Here is a 23,094-nt window from a genome sequence, read left to right as displayed (position 1 = left end):
GGTGGAGGGGTCGGGCGCAGCGTTCGGGCGCAGCGTTCGGGCGACTGAGGGCGCAGCATTCGGGCGAGTGAGGATGCAGCGTTCGGGCGAGTGAGGGCGCAGGGTTCGGGCGAGTGAGGGCGGAGGGGTTTGGGTCACTATGTGAAGGGTTTGAGTGAGTGAGGGCAGAAGGTTTGGGTGAGTGAGGGCGGAGCGTTTGGGTGCGGAAGGGGGGAGAGTTTAAATGAGGGACGAGGGAGGATTTGGGTGAGGGAGGGGGGAAGATTTGGGTGAGTGAGGAGGAAGGTTTGCATCACGATGTGGAGGCTTTGGGTCAGAGAGAGCAGAGGGGTTTGGGTCACTATGTGAAGGGTGTGGGTGAGGCTGAGGGTTTGAGTGAGGGAGGGTGGAGGGTTTGTGTGTGAGAGGCCAGATGGGTTTGGGTCATTATGTGAAGGGTTTGTGTGAGTGAGGGCGGAGGGTTTGACTGAGTGAGGGCGGAGGGTTTGACTGAGTGAAGGCAGAGGGTGTGGGTGAGGGAGGGCAGAGGCTTTGGGTGAGTGAGGGCAGAGGGTTTGGGAGATTGAGGGCAGAGGCTTTGGGTGATTGAGGGCGGAGGGTTTGGGTGAGTGAAGGCGGAGGGTTTGGGTGAGTGAGGGCGGAGGGTTTGGGTGATTGAGGGCGGAGGGTTTGGGTGATTGAGGGCAGAGGGTTTGGGTGATTGAGGGCGGAGGGTTTGGGTGATTGAGGGCAGAGGGTTTGGGTGATTGAGGGCAGAGGGTTTGGGTGATTGAGGGCGGAGGGTTTGGGTGAGTGAAGGCGGAGGGTTTGGGTGAGTGAGGGCGGAGGGTTTGGGTGAGTGAGGGCGGAGGGTTTGGTTGAGTGAAGGCGGAGGGTTTGGGTGAGTGAGGGCGGAGAGTTTGGGTGAGTGAGGGCGGAGGGTTTGGGTGAGTGAGGGCGGAGGGTTTGGGTGAGTGAGGGCGGAGGGTTTGTGTGAGTGAGGGCGGAGGGTTTGTGTGAGTGAGGGCGGAGGGTTTGGGTGAGTGAGGGCGGAGGGTTTGGGTGAGTGAGGGCAGGGGGTTTGGGTGAGTGAGGGCGGAGGGTTTGACTGAGTGAGGGCGGAGGGTTTGGGGGATTGAGGGCAGAGGGTTTGGGTGAGTGAGGGCAGAGGGTTTGGGTGAGTGAGGGCAGAGGCTTTGGGTGAGTGAGGGCGGATGGTTTGGGTGAGTGAGGGCGGAGGGTTTGGGTGAGTGAGGGCGGAGGGTTTGGGTGAGTGGGGGCAGAGGGTTTGGGTGAGTGGGGGCAGAGGATTTGGGTGAGTGAGGGCGGAGGGTTTGGACCACTACGTGGAGGGTTTGGGTGACCTTCCTCGTGGACTGAGTGTAAATGGAAGTGGAGACCGTGCTCAGTGTAACTAATGTAAAACCGGTGCTCTGGTAAACATTGTCTGACACTCGTACAAATCTCCCAGCTGGCATTGCGCAGAACTTGTAAAACTCCAAACTCCCTCACTCCTGACGTCCTGGTTTCTTATCCCAAGTATTCGTATTAATACTTAGTATAAATTAAATGAGTGAGAAAGTAAGAAGTTTACAGGATTCCTTGTACAAGACCTATCAATATATCCTTTTCCTAACTGAGAACCACAATTGTATTTTCTTTTGAGGAGGAACCCTTTGGGTGACAACCTAAACCGCAGCCATCCATACAATTACCTTCTTTAAAATAATACATACAGATCTTTAAAAATATCGAAAGGTGGAGCCTTACTTTCTTCCCTCTGTGCCATTGATCGATTGTATTTTGCAGCTTGCACTGTCAACAGGTGGAACAAGGTCCAGACAGAACATGGGTAACCTCGGAACTGAGGCCTGCTGCCTTGGCAACCCACCCAATTCACTTTATTGGGAAACAGGGTCCTAGTGCTCTAAGGGACAAAGAAGAAAATTAATCTCATGTAACTTTGACAGTTTTAGAACATGTTCGGTGCAAATCCTACACAGAAATATACTCAGAAGCTGACATTCAGGTATATTAAACTATAAATAAAATGCAATAGGATCAATAGGAGCATGTGTAGGCCATTCAGCCCCTCAAGTTTACTCTACCATCCAATTAGCCCATGCTTGATTTGGGCCACAGCTCCATTTACCCAGCTTTACTCCACATCATGGGGCGGCACGGTGGCTAGCACTGTTGCTTCACAGTTCCAGGTTCAATTCTGGCCTTGAGTTACTGTCTGTGTGGAGTTTGCATGCTCTCCCCGTATCTGCGTGGGTTTCCTCCGGGTGCTCTGGTTTCCTCCCACACTCCAAAGATATGTGGATTAGGTGGATTGGCCATGTTAACTTCCCTCTTAGTGTCCCAAGATGTGTGGGTTAAATGGATTAGCCATGGTAAATTTATGGGGATAGAGCCTGGGTAAGATACTCTGTCAGGGAGTCAGTGCAGACTCGATGGGCCGAATGGCCTATTCTGCACAGTAGGGATTCTATGATTTGATCACTTAGGGCAAATTTTTCACTCTGATCTGTATCATGATGAGCCAGAGTGAACTTAAATATATTACATGAGACAGGAGTAAATTATTCCTTTTATCAGATGTGTTCTGTATTAAATTTGACACCAAGATGTATGAATGTATTGTAGCATGAAATAAGAATTGCCACCTGAAAGTTAGTGTATACTTTCCTTGTATTCCTTGACCCCCTCCTGCTACTCATTGTATAAGAACTCGGATTCTCACTTAACCATACTCTGCTGGACAGGATTGGATTCCATCCACTTGGTCCACATATGAAGACAGAGACACACAAGGGTTGTGCAGCACCAGAAAGAAATGAGTTCTTCACTTTTAATCACTCTATACTGTGCACATACAGCAACTAAGTCAAATGAAAACATTAATCCCTTCAAACTGATCTTGGGCAGGCGTATGGGCCGCATTCAGCCTCTCAGAAACTTTTACCTTGCCCTTGAGCTATACAACTGTGTCCATACAGACTTGGCAGACCACTCGGTGGGGGTCTAGGAAATGTTCTGAGGAGCAAGAATCAGAGACTTAGAGAGGGAAGATATTGCCTCCTTTTATCTGCACAGAACGACCTTCAACGAATGACAACAGCATATGCAGCCAGGCAAAACCAAGGAACAGTGGCTGGAGTAAAGGCATTAAGTGAGGCGGGAACAGTGCCCAGCTGCTGTGAGGGGATAGGAGTTCAATTGGAGAAGTACTGAGAGCAGCACATAGATCTCTAATGTAAGTAACCCTTTGATTATCTCCCAATTTCTCTAACTTGCTGTTGAGCACCAGGTCAGATTTAACTTTGTGCAAAAGTGGGTATGTGTGGGTTAGGTGGATTGGCCATGCTAAATTGCCCTTTAGCGCACAAAGATGTAAAAGTTAGGGGGATTAGTGGGATAAATGCGTGAGGTTCTGGGGATAGGGCGGGTGGGGGGCTAGGTAACATGCTCTGTTGGAGAGTCGGTGCAAACCCGATGGGCTGAATAGCCTCCATCTGCACTGCAGAGATTCTATGAATGGAAGTTGTTTAAAGTGACAGTACACACTGACCTGGGCAGGTTATAAATGTCACCAGTACCTATAGCTATCAAATATTTTCACTGATCAAGCAAACATTTTTGCTGATCTGATTTCAATGATTTATTAATCAATAATCATTTCATCTCCATCCATTAGACATAAAACAGCACTGGGGAAAAGCTGTGTATATCTGTTATCCATAAGTATATACCTATTTTCTTAAAATGGTTTTTCTTAAAACTATAGTAAAATACTCTAAGTTTAAATGCAGCACCTTCCTATTATGAGTGTTGCATATAGGTACAGTTCCCAAATCCAGCCCGCCTGGGACTGACACTGTGTTGAAATTTGGAACTAATACCTTCACACAAGCTGTCTCCGTAGGGCACTCTGTATTAATCATTAATGTCTTTAAAAAGCTGGCTTGTAGATCACAGAATGGGGAGTGCTTGTGTGCAGCAATTCCTTATAAGCCTTAAGGGCAGAAACATTGAAGATTTCTAAGTTAGGGTTTGGGCAGACTCATTAAACGCTATTAAACCTTGCAGTGGAGGGATTCTTGCAGGAAAAAAGCATTTTCTTGGATTGCAATAACAGGGAAAGAGAGAAAAATGCTGGGTTTCGGAACCTCTCACCTTGAAAGTGGCCAGGAATATTGCAATTGAAATGTTCCCACCACTGAAACAGACAGCTTTGTGTCTGGAGAATGGGCTGGAAGGAGAGGAGAAGGTAGATTTTTCAATGTTGCAATCAGCAATTTATTCAGGTCCCAATGTGTGCCCAACTCTTGCTGATTCTGTCCTTTGTGATCAACTTGAGAATGGTCTCTTCCTTTTCATGCTTATTCTGTTTCGAGCTCCTTGCTCAAGAGAAAAATGTCTAGTTTCTGGACAATTCTGGTCTTTGGATACCGAGTTTTGAGTCATGATACCTGGACCGTGTTGGAGCTGCACTGCCATTATTGTGACCTCTTTTAATTTGCTTTCCAGATGTTGGCAATGATGCCAAAGCTTCTCTCTTGAATAATGATCGTTAATAATGACTGACTGGCCTAGACTACTTTGGTGGACAATAAGAATCAACCACATGGTGCTATTTACAGGAAAGCATGGCAGATTCTCTTTCTGAAGGAGATTATGAAGCCAGTTGAGGTTTATTACAACAATGTTTTGATGGCCTTCTTTTACTGGTAATAGCCCACATGTTATCAAGTGAATTCAAGTAAATTCCACAACTTGGCGTTTGAGCTCATGACATCAAAGCTGCTGGTCTAATAATTCCATGACATTATTTTCATATTGCAGAGGAGAATATAGAATAGGAAGGATACCCATTAAGAGTCCCCACCCTGCACTCAGGGGTACATGCAGTTACTGAGCCACAGAAACACCTCCAAAGGAAAGAAAGGCCAGTAATCTCTGCATACCTTAGGACACTAAGGGGCAATTTGGCATGGCCAATCCACCTAACCTGCACATCTTTGGACTGTGGGAGGAAACCGGAGTGGTACTATGGCACAGTGGTTAGCACAGCTGCCTCATAGCTCCAGGGACCTGTGTTCGATTCCAGTCTTGGGTGACTGTCTGGAGTTTACACATTCTCCCCGTGTCTGCGTGTGTTTCCTCCGGGTGCTCCGGTTTCCTCCCACAGTCCACAGATGTGCAGGTTAGGTGGATTGGCCATTCTAAATTTCCCCTTAGTGTCCCAAAATGTGTAGATTGGATGGATTAGCCATGGTAAATGTTTGGGGTTACAGGGATAGGCTGGGGGAGAGGGCCTGGGTATGATATTCTGTTAGAGAGTCGGTGCAGGCTCGATGGGCCGAATGGCCACTTCTGCACTGTAGGGTTCTATGACACCTGGAGGATACCCCCTCAGACATAGAAATCATAGAAATTATAGAAACCTTACAGTGCAGAAGGAGGCCATTCGGCCCATCGAGTCTGCACCGACCACAATCCCACCCAGGCCCTACGCCCATATCCCTACATATTTACCCGCTAATCCCTCTAACCTACACATCTCAGGACACTAAGGGGCAATTTTAGCATGGCCAATCAACCTAACCCGCACATCTTTGGACTGTGGGAGGAAACCGGAGCACCCGGAGAAAACCCACGCAGACATGAGGAGAATGTGCAAACTCCACACAGACAGTCACCCAAGCCGGGAATCGAACCCAGGTCCCTGGAGCTGTGAAGCAGCAGTGCTAACCACTGTGCTACCGTGCCGGGAGAATGTATATGTGGAGTTTAAACAGTCACTCAAGACCAGAATTGAACCCAGTCAGGAGGCAGCAGTGCTAACCATTGTGCCACTGTGCCACCCTGACATGCTTATCTGGCTTCCGCTTAAATACATCTGATCTTTTCACCTCAACTACTCCCAATGGGAGTGAGCTCCACATTCTAACCACTCTCTGGGTGAAGAAGGTTCTCCTGAATTCTTTATTGAATTTATTTGTGACTACCTTAGAGAGAATAGTACCTTAAAATGGAACAAGATCCGCGCACTTAATGCGTCAGCTTACCCCATTTTTGTTGTGTAGCACATTCGCAAAGTCAGTGTAGGAGACTGGTGTTGTGCCAACTTTTGCCAGCCAGGAGTTAGTCATCTGAAGCGACTTCATGACAAAAGGTCGGCCAGGAAAGTACTAGAGAAAGAAAGAAATATAGTTTAACAATTATTCAGAGAAAAGAAGCATGCCTTTTTGGGTCACAAACACTCGGTCAACTCAAAGTTTCGATGCCTTTCAGAGGGTGAATGCCTGTGACATGTTTGGTTCATTTGTCTAAAAGGAAAAGCCAACAATCCCCTCATCATGGCATCCAACTGGCTTTGTGAATGACAGAAAGATATCCATTTCAGACTCAATATACAACCCCCTCCCATAGGACATTGTGACATTTTCAATTCCCACACCAGCCTTGCTGAGGCCTCTCTGAACTCAACTGATAATTCACTGCCAGTTATGAACGGAATGAAGAGTCAGCTCTGTCGTGGACTCATGCCCACTAGAAAATTGGGTTAATTCCATTTTGAATCCTTTACACTTGTCAGGAAATCACTGAAGAACCGATTGCGAACAATAAAAGCTGACAGAATGTGCAGTCTGTTCAGTCGTTCACATAAATACGCCGCAGCTCATCAGGGCTAATTACAGTTTTGAAGTTTATCCAAAGGAGTCCACATGATTATGATTGTCAAGTATGGATGCTACACAATGCATTAAAGAAACCACACAGGGAGCATCATGTCCAAGCGGGCTGAAGGCTAGTCTGGGTCGGCACGGTGGCACAGTGGTTAGCACTGCTGCCTCACAGCACCAGGGACGCAGGTTCGATTCCCGGCTTGGGACACAGTCTGCATGTTCTCCCCGTGTTTGCATGCATTTCCTCCGGGTGATCCGGTATCCTCCCACACTCCAAAGATGTGCGGGTTAGGTGGATTGGCCATGATAAACTGCCCCTTAGTTTCAGGGAGGTTAGTAGGGTAAATATGTGGGGTTATGGGTATAAGGCCTGGGTGGGATCGTGGTTGGTGCAGACTCGATGGGCCGAATGGCCTCCTTCTGCACTTTAGGATTCTATGATTATTTCACCAACTCTACATGGCAGGGTACTACTCCGACAGCACATGGCTCGAGATTCACTCTCAGGCATGCACTCTCAGGCATGTCTAACGTGGTGTGCACTCGGGAGTGAATGGACATGGGCTGATGCCTGAGATTCCTCAATTGGGGAATGGCTGTTTGACCTGAAGATTTCCAACCAGTGATTGGGAATGTTGGGTATATCCCTGCCGGGAAGGTGGTGACAAGTGAATAAAAAAAACAGGCTGATAGTTACATTAAAACTACAGGTTCAATAGTTTTTCAAGAATTCTCTTGATTGGCTATATGGATGAGAGAGCCAAATCTCCTATTGGCATCCCCTTGCTTTCTCTCACTGGGCATTTTCTTGCTTTGTCAGCCAGTTGTCCGGCACACGCAGAGACCCAGGCCCATAACAAACGTTTCCAAATTGTGCCAAACCAAGCATTAAGGTTTCCAGTCGACAGTGATCAATTGCACACCCTCTTCACCCCTGTCCCCGACTGGGCCACACCCCAATTACCGAAGTCCAGAGAGCCCGTGTATGTGCGGGATACTTTGCTACTAATACCCACTTTAGAGATGTGCAAGCTGGCAGCGGGGTTATACTAATGCCTCTGTACTGCCCTGGACTAAGATGATATCTGTTCACATCTGAGGGCAGACTTTCTGCTCCACTGCACTGGCATTTCCAGAGTAATTTGCCTACAATGGACCAAACCAGTGCCAAACGCTCTTCCACCTTCACCCATCGGGAAAAAGATACAAAAGTCTGAGGTTACATACCAACCGAGTAAAGAACAGCTTCTTCCCAGCTGTCATCAGACTTTTGAATGGACCTACCGCATATTGAGTTGACCTTTCTCTACAGCCTAGCTATGACTGTAACACTATATTCTGCACTCTCTCCTTTCCTTCTCTATGTACGGTACACTTTGTATATACAGCATGCAAAGAAACAATACTTTTCACTGTATACTAATATATGTGGCAATAATAACTCAAAAATCAAATCAAACATAGAATGTTGAGTACATGTTACAGCCAGCACAAATCTTGTTTCCGTGATCTTTTATACTTTTTGATAAAGGCAGTGAATAAGACAGACCTGCTCCCAGAATAAATTAATCGCATAGTAAATTCTGCTATGGTGCCCATATCAGAACTTCAGGCCTTTTCTTTTGCTTTAGCTGCAAGGGTGCTGAGAGACATATTTTTAAAAAGTTTAAACATTGTGGACTATTTAATTTATGAAGAGACTGATTACTGTACAGCCGCAAACTAGGAAATGGTTCTTTATGTTTTTTAAAGTCATTTTCAGTTATTTCGAATCGAGTTACTTACAGGTGGTGGACAGGACATTCTTACTAGCAATGCTATTTTTTCCTGTATTAATGAAACTGCACCAAGTTCTCACTCTGTAATATGTCAAGGAGCATTTTTTTAAATTGCAAATATGAAGTTGCATCAGTTCATGGCAAATTTCAGATCCGTGACAATAATTGAAGCAGAAACCAGAACGGTAAAACCAAACCAGAAATCATGTACAATCCTGAGTGCAATTTGTATCCGGTTTGGTAAATGGGCCCAAAATGTAAACTCCACTTCCCAATTCTTAGGGTGGGGGGAGGGGGCGGGGGGGAGGATTTTCTGTTCCTGTTTTCATCGGGCCGGATCAGTGATGGGAGTGGAAAATCTCACAAGATGTCCAATCGACTTTCACGCCAATGCAAAAACATGATGTGATTGTCCCTGTTCCCCTCACCCTAACAGGAACATCCTTTTGACACATTAGTATGACATTATTCGGCCTCTACGTCTGAATCATTCCCCCCCATCACCGTAAGAAAGTCCATTCATGTCGGTGTGAGGGCAGACCGGCGTGAATTACAACTGGTCTCCCTAAGTGTGTAGACCTCCCAGAGGAGCTCCGATGTGTGCAATGTTTGGGGGGGGAGGATGAAGGGAGTCATGCCCGGGCACTGTCCCTGGCACTGCCCAGATATTGCCAGTGGGGTGGGGGGGTGGGTGGTGTTTGGTTTGATATGAATTTTTTGTGCACTGGGACAGCCTTTAAAAATGCCACCCGATCATCAAAAAACTAATTTGCTGGAAGCCAGCCTAATATTGTGGAACCTGCCCTTTAGGTTTGTTTGCTCCATGTCCTGAATTATACGGCCAAGAAAATCCCTGTTGGTGTCAGTGGCTCTAAGGCCAATTTTCCCGCCAGCCATCGGCCTTTGCTGATATTCAGGAAATTTCCTGCCCTTGATCTTTAGCACTGATTACTTGGACTTGTTGCTTTATCACACACCAAATGACTAGGCCATTGGGTCCAGCAACAACAGCACATGTCACGAGAACAAAATCACGCCGAGTGGAACCACAGATGGTTTGGCAGAGGAAGAGGCCATTCAGCCTACAGTGGTTACTTCACATGGGCGATAACATGCCACTGTCCATTTGAACCCATGCCAGGGGTCAACACAAAGGCATTGCGTGTGATAAACAAGAGAGAACTAGTTGGGGTAAAGTAAACATTTCCTTTCAATGTTTAAATATGTACATTTCTTTAAATAAAAAAAGGAAAATATTGTTATTTTACAGCTCCTTGATCCCTCCCCTGCCCTGAGTAAATTCTTGTTATCCCTATTTGTATTCTGCTGGTGACCACGCTAAATACTCAGCTCTGGGCTGAGATAAAAATCACGTCTGCTTCAATCCAACAACCACGGCCTCCAAGGACCCAGAAAATCTACTTCCGTTCAATAACTGTAACTAGAATTCAATTAGTATCAGCGCAGAGACAAACACGACGGGATTTGAGAACACTCACCACTAGAGGGTAAAAACAAGATTACCACGGCTTACTGAGCAGCCCCCTTCCCCTCCAGCGGCCTACACCTAAGCCTGTGACGGAACCAGCAGCCTCCGTCTGAGCTGCTGTAGTAATAGGATTTCCAAACCTCTCACAGGGCAACTTGTACTCCCATCTGTTTTCTTGCTGCTAAACCCTTCATATACATACACGCAGGCAGACACACAAACAAGGGTGATTTGAACCACAAGCATAATATTGTGGACAACTGCTTCAGCACCCACTCCAAACAGTTGCATCCATCCACAGTCACTTAGACTCTGGCATCATCGCACGGACCCCACTCTGGGTCAGATGGGATGCTTTCACTTTCAGAATCATCCCTCCATAACAACGCAACTCACTCTCCACTCATTGAATTGGATATTCTACATTTTGTCGAATGATTTGATGACAGTTTCTGCCTTAAATACTCTCCCACAATTTGATGACGAAACCACAGCAAACGTCAAGTGGGGCAGCGTGCATGTTTCCACTCTTTGTTAAGGTTTTTTTTCTCCATCAATCATCCACCTAATCCGGTGATGGGCAACCTAGGCTCGTGAGTGTGGTGCATAAGGGAGCCTCTTTCATCTCATTGGGCTATAAGATTGAAATCGTGCTTGTTGGCCAACCATTACCTCATGAATAAGATGGAATATATTTAATACATGCCAAATATTTCATTAGTTATAGAAAATGCTTAATCATTCAAATATTGATAGAACTTTCAACTTCAAGTGGTAAGAACAAAATAAATATTTATTGGATGCAGAGGGAGCACACAGCTCTCACCATCAGTGTTGTGTGCAATCAGCATGTACCTCACTTAAAGTGCTCTTGTTTGATGTGAACAAAGAACAAAGAACAATACAGCACAGGAACAGGCCCTTCGGCCCTCCAAGCCCGCGCCGCTCCCTGGTCCAAACTAGACCATTCTTTTGTATCCCTCCATTCCCACTCCGTTCATATGGCTGTCTAGACAAGGCTTAAACGTTCCCAGTGTGTCCGCCTCCACCACCTTGCCTGGCAGCGCATTCCAGGCCCCCACCACCCTCTGTGTAAAATATGTCCTTCTGATATCTGTGTTAAACCTCCCCCCCTTCACCTTGAACCTATGACCCCTCGTGAACGTCACCACTGACCTGGGGAAAAGCTTCCCACCGTTCACCCTATCTATGCCTTTCATAATTTTATACACCTCTATTAAGTCTCCCCTCATCCTCCGTCTTTCCAGGGAGAACAACCCCAGTTTACCCAATCTCTCCTCATAACTAAGCCCCTCCATACCAGGCAACATCCTGGTAAACCTCCTCTGTACTCTCTCCAGTACTCTGGTAGTGTGGCGACCAGAACTGGACGCTGTATTCCAAATGCGGCCGAACCAATGTTCTATACATCTGCAACATCAGACCCCAACTTTTATACTCTATGCCCCGTCCTATAAAGGCAAGCATGCCATATGCCTTCTTCACCACCTTCTCCACCTGTGACGTCACCTTCAAGGATCTGTGGACTTGCACACCCAGGTCCCTCTGCGTATCTACACCCTTTATGGTTCTGCCATTTATCGTATAGCTCCTCCCTACATTATTTCTACCAAAATGTATCACTTCGCATTTATCAGGATTGAACTCCATCTGCCATTTCTTTGCCCAAATTTCCAGCCTATCTATATCCTTCTGTAGCTTCTGACAATGCTCCTCACTATCTGCAAGTCCTGCCAATTTTGTGTCGTCCGCAAACTTACTGATCACCCCAGTTACACCTTCTTCCAGATCATTGTGCATTGTGCATTGCATTGCAATGTGCATTGCACTTCAGTCATATCAGTAAGAAAAAAGCCAAGCAGATGGGATCAGCAGAATGCAGCAACTCTAAGCGCAGGCAACAGTCAACAAAATGTCTCGTGGGCCGCGCTCAGAACCCCGATCGGCCGCATTTGGCCCCCGGGCTGCAGGTTGTCCAGCACTGACCTAATCCCTTTGGCATAAATATAGGGCAGCACAGTGGTTAGCACTGCTGCCTCACAGCTCCAGGGACCTGGGTTCGATTCCCGGCCTGGGTCACTGTCTGTGTGGAGTCTGCACGTTCTCCTCATATCTGCATGGGTTTCCTCCGGGTGCCTCCCACAGTCCAAAGATTTGCGGGTTAGGTTGATTGGCCATCTTAAATTGCCCCTTAGTGTCCCGGGATGTGTAGGTTTGAGGGATTAGCAGAGTAAATATATGGGATTACGGGAAAAGGGCCCTGGGTGGGATTGTTGTCGGTACAGACTCAATGGGCTTTTATGTTTTTTATGTTTCTATGGCCCTTGAAGAGGCTTGTTGGGGCACACATCTGCACCAATGTCACTTCAATGTGTCCTTCAGGTTCACTGACTGAATGTACACTCAGATCAGTCAGTGAAGCTGAAGAAGGAGGGGCAAATGCAGGCAGAGTGGGGGCAATAAGCTTGTAAAGAAAATATGTTTCTTTTGAATGCAATGGCAAATTTTGAAAGGGGGAAGGACTTGCGTTGGCTCCATTTCATCTTGCAACGGGTCAACTCTCAAAGCATCTTCACCCTCCATTGACGGCTGTTCCCTCAGCTGTCTAGAAGTTTAGCTCAGGAATTCCCTCCCAAAATCTCTCTCTCCTCCTTTAAGACACTACCCAAAACCCTAACCTCCGACTTAGCTTTAGGTCATCAGTGCTAAAATCTCCTCATGGTCTTTCGGGATCAAATTTTATTTGACCACGCTTCTGTGAAACACATTTTATTATGTTAAAGATGCTATAAAAATGCAAGTTGTCAATGTTGTTGAAATCAGGGAAGACTAGACAGCATCATAGATCATACAATCCCCACTGTACAGAAGGAAGTCATTTGGCCCATCGAGTCTGTACCGACCACAATCCCACCCAGGCCCTATTCCCGTAACCCCACACATTCAGCCTGCTAGTCCCCCTGACACTAGGGTCAATTTATCATGGCCAATCAACCTAACCCGCACATCTTTGGACTGTGGGAGGAAACCGGAGCACCCGGAGGAAACCCACGCAGACACGGGGAGAAGGTGCAAGTTCCACACGGACAGTGACCCAAGGCCAGAATTGAACCTGGGTCCCTGGTGCTGTGAGGCAGCAGTGCTAACCACTGTGCTGCATGCTGGGACAAAGTGCAAGTGGTGCCTTGCAAGGTATTCAATTCTTCACATTTTGAAGATATGTTGGCTTTGAAATGGACGGTTAGCGATCTTGCACTTTGTAGTTTCTGCACATTGTGCCCCTCATAAAAAGACATTTCTTGTGACAAGACAAATCAAACATTAGCTTATTTGAAAGTGTAAGAAGAAGAATGGTTTCCATTCTTTTCTACTTGTTGATGTATCGAATAGTTTTCCCCTCTCGATTCAAGGGCTTGTTATCGAGATCACACCGACCTCCCTGAAGAGAAGGGTTCCTCTTTTCTTTTCCTTCTGGATGTTTTCCCCTTGTTCATTTTGTGATCAGACAAAACCCCATTGGTATCGGCTAACGTCCTTTGTATGTGACTAACGACCCTGCAGACACCGGCTGAAAAGGTCAAGGTGTCAATTCTGTGACCACTTTCCGGCCGTCAAAAGGGCTGGGTGTTCCAGTCTTGATAAATGGCTCAACTCGAAAGGTCAGCTGGGGGGGACATTATCAGCGCCGTTGGTGTCCCAGTAGCCTCCTGCCAGAATGGAGAGGTTGCAAAGGTCATATGCAAGTGGATCAGTGTCAAAACTGACCTCTGTCACCCAGAGGTGGAGGAACCAGTTGCCCTGTGTATTCCTGCCACTGAACTTCATCCACAGAATGATCACAGGGTGGGTCAGTGTCAGCAGCAGGAAGCTCTGTTGTCTCTTACTCTTAACTCAAAGGCTGAGGTTCCAGACACCACAACAGAATTGCATATGCTCCTGGATGTTAGTTAAAGATTGTCAACTCAGAACACAGACTGTCCTACACGATCCGGCGTTATATCACCAAGTGAGCTGCTGGGGCAAATTCAAAGCCACCTCCCAGTGGGGCTGACTGTGCGCATTGTGACGAGACTGCTGAAGCCTGTGTGAAACTGGGCAACAGATCATCTGTCTTAACTCTCGATTCCAAGTCATGATGGGCTGACTGACCTTCCTTGGCACCGCAATACTCCGTGGAGAAAGGAGGCAGGTTGGGCGCGAGTGTCTTTTAAAAATTGGTTTGTGGGACATGGGCGTCACTGGCTGGCCAGCATTTATTGCCCATCACTAGTTGCCCTTGGAGGGCAGAGAGAAGCAGCAGACACAAGAGTGGGCACACGTTTTTGCCCAAGTGTTCCCGTCATGTCTCCAAATATCCAACAACCGCAGATTTCTCTCGAAACAAAAATAACTTCATCTCGAGTGCTCTGGATTGTCCTGAGAATGTGAAAACTGCTAAATGCAAATTCCTCAAAGAATAATAGCAGTTTCCAAGTGTACGTTAAAATAAATTGCAAGTCCTTCCTCTGGAACGAACCCGAGACAAACAGAAAACCCTGAGAAACAATTTTCATACTCTACAAAAATGGTCTTCAAACCTAAAAAGTTTTTATTATGTCAGCTATTTTCAATGCTTTAGGGTTCACAACAACAAAAAGACACACTCCCAATGGTTATTTTTATTTTCAAGAAAAAGGTTTCTAGAATTTTTCTCAGCGAACATCCAAAAGTTCAGGTTTTAGATTACTGTGAATCTATGGCGCAGCAGCTTTCCAGATCATTTGGGGTAAAGTAAGAAAGTAGAAACCATCTTCCATTAACAGCGATACAAACTTAAACCTGCATTGATTGAATTGTGAACGTGATCTGAGACATAAAGGATAATATCCGAGGTACTTTAATTAGGCTGCCATGAGAGTTGTAAAATTGTTGATGTTTTGATTCTGTTTTAAACGTTATTTGGAGTCCATTGCCAGTGGACAGAAGGGCAAGACGTGGAAATCATCGAATCCCTACTGTGCAGAAGGAGGCCATTTGGCCCATCGAGCCTGCACCGACAACAATCCCATCCAGGCCCTATTCCCGTAACCCCACAGATTTACCCTCCTAGTTCCCCTAACACTAAGGGGGAATTTAGCATGGCTAATCCACCCTAACCCGTACATCTTTGGAGTGTGGGAGGAAACTGGAGCACCCCGAGGAAACCCACGCAGACACAGGGAGAATGTGCAAACTCCACACAGACGGTGACCCAAGGCCGGAATCAAACCCGGTTCCCTGGTGCTGTGAGGTAGCAGTATTAACCACCGTGCCGCCGTGCTTCCCACTGTGCTGCCATGCCGCGTCACCCTGCCGCCCACCGTGGCCTCCACTTTTTTTTCCAGCCTAAAGTTGTTTTTGATTAATTTCATTTTTGCTTCATTTCTAGATTTGGGTTAATCCTCATGTTTGATTTGTTCCTGGTTTGCTTACTTGTGACTTGAACATTTGCTAACTTCTAATTCTGGATTTTATTGGTGTTTAGAGAAAAAGAAAATTAAATGAAGTGCGCGTGACACAAGAAAGTAGGATGTGACAAACAAGAAGTAATGATATTGTACGATTTTATATGCAGGGTCAATATCAGTAGTGTGAAACATGCCATTGTTATCTGGACAAAATTATTGGGGAAAGATTTAGTCATATACAACTCTGCTATTAAACTGATAAAGTCACACTTCTGGGCCCAGTAACTCTCACTCAGCAATATTAGCCCTCCCTTTCTGTGAAACTCATTACACACTCAGTAGTACTAACTAAGGTAAACTCCAGGTTAATACCGTAACCCTTACCCCCCCTGAACAATTGGGAACCTCATACAGTAACACCGTGAGCAACAAACAGGAACTTCACATCGTAACCTAGTAAGGAAAACATTCCCTCCTGAAAGCAATTCCTTTGCAAAGTGCCACAGCATTACAAAATCCCAGCAATCAACTTCAGCCCTGTGAACAATTCACCATTCCAAGATTTTTACAAATGTAATGGATCATCCAGAGCAGCACGCTCAGAAGTGGTAGCCAGAGTGAAGGAAGTAAGGAGAAATATTCTAAAGAGATCAGATTCATGCTAGAGCTAGTTTTTAAAGAGATTTCTTAAACCAGTGTTTGGCACTTTAAGTGACCTTTTTGTTGCTTTGTTCAGAAGTACTGTTGAATTTCACATCGTTCCTGTCTCTGTGACTCACCCAAACTCACGGTCTAACTAACCTTTGTGAGCACTCCAATGAAACGGCTCAGAGCAGTGAGGGACTTTCCTGACAGTTCCTGATGTGTTGCCACCTCCACGTTGAGAGAGTAATAAAGTGCTGATTCCAGATCAGCCATGTATATTTTGGCACTGCAAACAGAAACACAGGCAAAACGTTAATCATACACCGGGCTGCGGCGCCGCGAGGGATACAGCCGGGCTGAGAAACAGCGAGGGATACAGCCGGGCTGAGAAACAGCGAGGGATACAGTCAGGCTCAGAAACAGCGAGGGATACAGTCAGACTGAGACACAGCGAGGGATACAGCCAGACGGTGACACAGCGAGGGATACAGTCAGACGGTGACAAAGCGAGGGATACAGTCAGACTGCGACACAGCGAGGGATACAGTCAGACAGCGACACAGCGAGGGATACAGTCAGACGGTGACACAGCGAGGGATACAGTCAGACAGTGACACAGCGAGGGATACAGTCACACTGAGACACAGCGGGGGATACAGTCAGACAGTGACACAGCGAGGGATACAGTCAGACCGTGACACAGCGAGGGATAAAGTCAGACTGAGACACAGCGAGCGATACAGTCAGACTGAGACACAGCGAGTGATACAGTCAGACGGTGACACAGCGAGGGATACAGTCAGACGGTGACACAGCGAGGGATACAGTCAGACGGTGACACAGCGAGGGAGACAGTCAGACTGCGACACAGCGAGGGATACAGTCAGACTGCGACACAGCGAGGGATACAGTCAGACTGCGACACAGCGAGGGATACAGTCAGACTGCGACACAGCGAGGGATACAGTCAGACTGCGACACAGCGAGGGATACAGTCAGACTGCGACACAGCGAGGGATACAGTCAGACGGTGACACAGCGAGGGATACAGTCAGACAGTGACACAGCGAGGGATACAGTCACACTGAGACACAGCGGGGGATACAGTCAGACAGTGACACAGCGAGGGATACAGTCAGACGGTGACACAGCGAGGGATAAAGTCAGACTGAGACACAGCGAGCGATACAGTCAGACTGAGACACAGCGAGCGATACAGTCAGACGGTGACACAGCGAGGGATACAGTCAGACGGTGACACAGCGAGGGATACAGTCAGACGGTGACACAGCGAGGGATACAGTCAGACTGAGACACAGCGAGGGATACAGTCAGACTGAGACACAGCGAGGGATACAGCCTGACGGTGACACAGCGAGGGATACAGTCAGTCAGTGACACAGCGAGGGATACAGTCACACTGAGACACAGCGAGGGATACAGTCAGACAGTGACACAGCGAGGGATACAGTCAGACGGTGACACAGCGAGGGATAAAGTCAGACTGAGACACAGCGAGGGATACAGTCAGACAGAGACACAGCGAGGGATACAGTCAGACAGAGACACAGCGAGGGATACAGTCAGACTGAGACACAGCGAGGGATACAGTCAGACTGAGACACAGCGAGGGATACAGTCAGACAGCGACACAGCGAGGGATACAGTCAGACTGCGACACAGCGAGGGATACAGTCAGACTGCGACACAGCGAGGGATACAGTCAGACTGCGACACAGCGAGGGATACAGTCAGACTGAGACACAGCGAGGGATACAGTCAGACTGCGAAACAGCGAGGGATACAGTCAGACTGCGACACAGCGAGGGATACAGTCAGACTGCGACACAGCGAGGGATACAGTCAGACTGCGACACAGCAAGGGATACAGTCAGACGGTGACACAGCGAGGGATACAGTCAGAGGGTGACACAGCGAGGGATGCAGTCAGACGGTGACACAGCGAGGGATACAGTCAGACGGTGACACAGCGAGTGTTACAGTCAGACTGCAACACGGGGGGATACAGTCAGACTGAGACACAGCGAGGGATAAAGTCAGACTGAGACACAGCGAGGGATACAGTCAGACTGAGACACAGCGAGGGATACAGTCAGACTGAGACACAGCGAGGGATACAGTCAGACTGAGACACAGCGAGGGATACAGTCAGACGGTGACACAGCGAGGGATACAGTCAGATGGTGACACAGCAAGGGATACAGCCGGGCTGAGAAACAGCGAGGGATACAGCCGGGCTGAGAAACAGCGAGGGATACAGTCAGGCTCAGAAACAGCAAAGGATACAGTCAGATGGTGACACAGCGAGGGATACAGTCAGACGGTGACACAGCGAGGGATACAGTCAGACGGTGACAGAGCGAGGGATACAGTCAGACTGAGACACAGCGAGGAATACAGCCTGACGGTGACACAGCGAGGGATACAGTCAGTCAGTGACACAGCGAGGGATACAGTCACACTGAGACACAGCGAGGGATACAGTCAGACAGTGACACAGCGAGGGATACAGTCAGACGGTGACACAGCGAGGGATACAGTCAGACTGAGACACATCGAGGGATACAGTCAGACTGAGACAAAGCGAGGGATACAGTCAGACTGAGACACAGCGAGGGATACAGTCAGACTGCGACACAGCGAGGGATACAGTCAGACTGCGACACAGCGAGGGATACAGTCAGACTGCGACACAGCGAGGGATACAGTCAGACTGCGACACAGCGAGGGATGCAGTCAGACTGCGACACAGCGAGGGATAAAGTCAGACTGAGACACAGCGAGGCATACAGTCAGACTGAGATACAGCGAGGGGTACAGACAGACTGGGACACAGCGAGGGATACAGTCAGATGGTGACACAGCAAGGGATACAGTCAGACTGCGACACAGTGAGGGATACAGTCAGACTGCGACACAGCAAGGGATAGTCAGACGGTGACACAGCGAGGGATACAGTCAGAGGGTGACACAGCGAGGGATGCAGTCAGACGGTGACACAGCGAGGGATACAGTCAGACGGTGACACAGCGAGTGTTACAGTCAGACTGCGACACAGGGGGGGATACAGTCAGACTGAGACACAGCGAGGGATACAGTCAGACTGCGACACAGTGAGGGATACAGTCAGACTGCGACACAGCAAGGGATAGTCAGACGGTGACACAGCGAGGGATACAGTCAGAGGGTGACACAGCGAGGGATGCAGTCAGACGGTGACACAGCGAGGGATACAGTCAGACGGTGACACAGCGAGTGTTACAGTCAGACTGCGACACAGGGGGGGATACAGTCAGACTGAGACACAGCGAGGGATACAGTCAGACGGTGACACAGCGAGGGATACAGTCAGAGGGTGACACAGCGAGGGATGCAGTCAGACGGTGACACAGCGAGGGATACAGTCAGACGGTGACACAGCGAGTGTTACAGTCAGACTGCAACACGGGGGGATACAGTCAGACTGAGACACAGCGAGGGATAAAGTCAGACTGAGACACAGCGAGGGATACAGTCAGACTGAGACACAGCGAGGGATACAGTCAGACTGAGACACAGCGAGGGATACAGTCAGACTGAGACACAGCGAGGGATACAGTCAGACGGTGACACAGCGAGGGATACAGTCAGATGGTGACACAGCAAGGGATACAGCCGGGCTGAGAAACAGCGAGGGATACAGCCGGGCTGAGAAACAGCGAGGGATACAGTCAGGCTCAGAAACAGCAAAGGATACAGTCAGATGGTGACACAGCGAGGGATACAGTCAGACGGTGACACAGCGAGGGATACAGTCAGACGGTGACAGAGCGAGGGATACAGTCAGACTGAGACACAGCGAGGAATACAGCCTGACGGTGACACAGCGAGGGATACAGTCAGTCAGTGACACAGCGAGGGATACAGTCACACTGAGACACAGCGAGGGATACAGTCAGACAGTGACACAGCGAGGGATACAGTCAGACGGTGACACAGCGAGGGATACAGTCAGACTGAGACACAGCGAGGGATACAGTCAGACTGCGACACAGCGAGGGATACAGTCAGACTGCGACACAGCGAGGGATACAGTCAGACTGCGACACAGCGAGGGATACAGTCAGACTGCGACACAGCGAGGGATACAGTCAGACTGCGACACAGCGAGGGATGCAGTCAGACTGCGACACAGCGAGGGATAAAGTCAGACTGAGACACAGCGAGGCATACAGTCAGACTGAGATACAGCGAGGGGTACAGACAGACTGGGACACAGCGAGGGATACAGTCAGATGGTGACACAGCAAGGGATACAGTCAGACTGCGACACAGTGAGGGATACAGTCAGACTGCGACACAGCAAGGGATAGTCAGACGGTGACACAGCGAGGGATACAGTCAGAGGGTGACACAGCGAGGGATGCAGTCAGACGGTGACACAGCGAGGGATACAGTCAGATGGTGACACAGCGAGTGTTACAGTCAGACTGCGACACAGGGGGGGATACAGTCAGACTGAGACACAGCGAGGGATAAAGTCAGACTGAGACACAGCGAGGGATACAGTCAGACTGAGACACAGCGAGGGATACAGTCAGACGGTGACACAGCGAGGGATACAGTCAGACGGTGACATAGCGAGGGATACAGTCAGACGGTGACACAGCGAGGGATACAGTCAGACTGCGACACAGCGAGGGATACAGTCAGACTGCGACACAGCGAGGGATACAGTCAGACTGCGACACAGCGAGGGATACAGTCAGACGCGACACAGCGAGGGATACAGTCAGACTGAGACACAGCGAGGGATACAGTCAGACTGAGACACAGCGAGGGATACAGTCAGACTGAGACACAGCGAGGGATACAGTCAGACGGTGACACAGCGAGGGATACAGTCAGATGGTGACACAGCAAGGGATACAGCCGGGCTGAGAAACAGCGAGGGATACAGCCGGGCTGAGAAACAGCGAGGGATACAGTCAGGCTCAGAAACAGCAAAGGATAAAGTCAGATGGTGACACAGCGAGGGATACAGTCAGACGGTGACACAGCGAGGGATACAGTCAGACGGTGACACAGCGAGGGATACAGTCAGATGGTGACACAGCGAGGGATACAGTCAGAGGGTGACAGAGCGAGGGATACAGTCAGACTGAGACACAGCGAGGAATACAGCCTGACGGTGACACAGCGAGGGATACAGTCAGTCAGTGACACAGCGAGGGATACAGTCACACTGAGACACAGCGAGGGATACAGTCAGACAGTGACACAGCGAGGGATACAGTCAGACGGTGACACAGCGAGGGATACAGTCAGACTGAGACACAGCGAGGGATACAGTCAGACTGAGACAAAGCGAGGGATACAGTCAGACTGAGACACAGCGAGGGATACAGTCAGACTGCGACACAGCGAGGGATACAGTCAGACTGAGACACAGCGAGGGATACAGTCAGACTGCGACACAGCGAGGGATACAGTCAGACTGCGACACAGCGAGGGATGCAGTCAGACTGCGACACAGCGAGTTATAAAGTCAGACTGAGACACAGCGAGGCATACAGTCAGACTGAGATACAGCGAGGGGTACAGACAGACTGGGACACAGCGAGGGATACAGTCAGATGGTGACACAGCAAGGGATACAGTCAGACTGCGACACAGTGAGGGATACAGTCAGACTGCGACACAGCAAGGGATAGTCAGACGGTGACACAGCGAGGGATACAGTCAGAGGGTGACACAGCGAGGGATGCAGTCAGACGGTGACACAGCGAGGGATACAGTCAGACGGTGACACAGCGAGTGTTACAGTCAGACTGCGACACAGGGGGGGATACAGTCAGACTGAGACACAGCGAGGGATAAAGTCAGACTGAGACACAGCGAGGGATACAGTCAGACTGAGACACAGCGAGGGATACAGTCAGACGGTGACACAGCGAGGGATACAGTCAGACGGTGACATAGCGAGGGATACAGTCAGACGGTGACACAGCGAGGGATACAGTCAGATGGTGACACAGCGAGGGATACAGTCAGACTGCGACACAGCGAGGGATACAGTCAGACTGCGACACAGCGAGGGATACAGTCAGACGCGACACAGCGAGGGATACAGTCAGACTGCGACACAGCGAGGGATACAGTCAGAGAGTGACACAGCGAGGGATACAGTCAGACTGCGACACAGCGAGGGATACAGTCAGACTGCGACACAGCGAGGGATACAGTCAGACGCGACACAGCGAGGGATACAGTCAGACTGCGACACAGCGAGGGATACAGTCAGACTGTGACACAGCAAGGGATGCAGTCAGACTGTGACACAGTGAGGGAGACAGTCAGACGGTGACACAGCGAGGGATACAGTCAGATGGTGACACAGCGAGGGATACAGTCAGATGGTGACACAGCGAGGGATACAGTCAGACTGAGACACAGCGAGGGATACAGTCAGACTGTGTCACAGCGAGGGATACAGTCAGACAGTGACACAGCGAGGGATACGGTCAGACAGTGACACAGCGAGGGATACAGTCAGACTGCGACACAGCGAGGGATGCAGTCAGACTGTGACACAGCAAGGGATGAGGTCAGACTGTGACACAGCGAGGGATACAGTCAGACGGCGACACAGCGAGGGATACGGTCAGACGGCGACACAGCGAGGGATACGGTCAGACAGTGACACAGCAAGGGATACAGTCAGACGGCGACACAGCGAGGGATACGGTCAGACAGTGACACAGCGAGGGATAAAGTCAGACTGCGACACAGCGAGGGATACAGTCAGATGGTGACACAGCGAGGGATACAGTCAGACGGTGACACAGCGAGGGATACAGTCAGACTGTGACACAGCGAGGGATACAGTCAGACTGTGACACAGCGAGGGATACAGTCAGACTGTGACACAGCGAGGGATACAGTCAGACTGCGACTCAGTAAGGGATACTGTTAGACTGCGACGTAGTGAGATACAAATATCCCTTGACGGAGTGAGAGAGCTATAGTTACACTTCAACAGAGAGAGAGAGAGAGATACA

General features: G+C 48.9%; 1 protein-coding gene across 2 annotated transcripts in view; it reads right to left on the bottom strand.

Moving 5' to 3' along the window:
• qsox1 (quiescin Q6 sulfhydryl oxidase 1) overlaps nucleotides 1-23,094 on the bottom strand; it is a 114,592-nt gene that overhangs the window by 16,812 nt on the left and 74,686 nt on the right. For both annotated transcript variants that reach the window (XM_078218058.1, XM_078218057.1), the window contains exons 8-10: nucleotides 16,190-16,319; nucleotides 6,054-6,176; nucleotides 1,750-1,906 (exon numbers count right to left, since the gene is read on the bottom strand). In XM_078218058.1, the coding sequence (XP_078074184.1) occupies nucleotides 1,750-1,906; nucleotides 6,054-6,176; nucleotides 16,190-16,319 (410 nt within the window). The remainder of the gene's footprint in view (nucleotides 1-1,749; nucleotides 1,907-6,053; nucleotides 6,177-16,189; nucleotides 16,320-23,094) is intronic.

This window comes from Mustelus asterias, chromosome 8 (genome assembly GCF_964213995.1).
Source record: "Mustelus asterias chromosome 8, sMusAst1.hap1.1, whole genome shotgun sequence".
Lineage (NCBI taxonomy): Eukaryota > Metazoa > Chordata > Chondrichthyes > Carcharhiniformes > Triakidae > Mustelus > Mustelus asterias.
The sequence above is the reverse complement of the archived record's forward strand: the minus strand, read 5'-3'. Positions and strand labels throughout refer to the sequence as shown.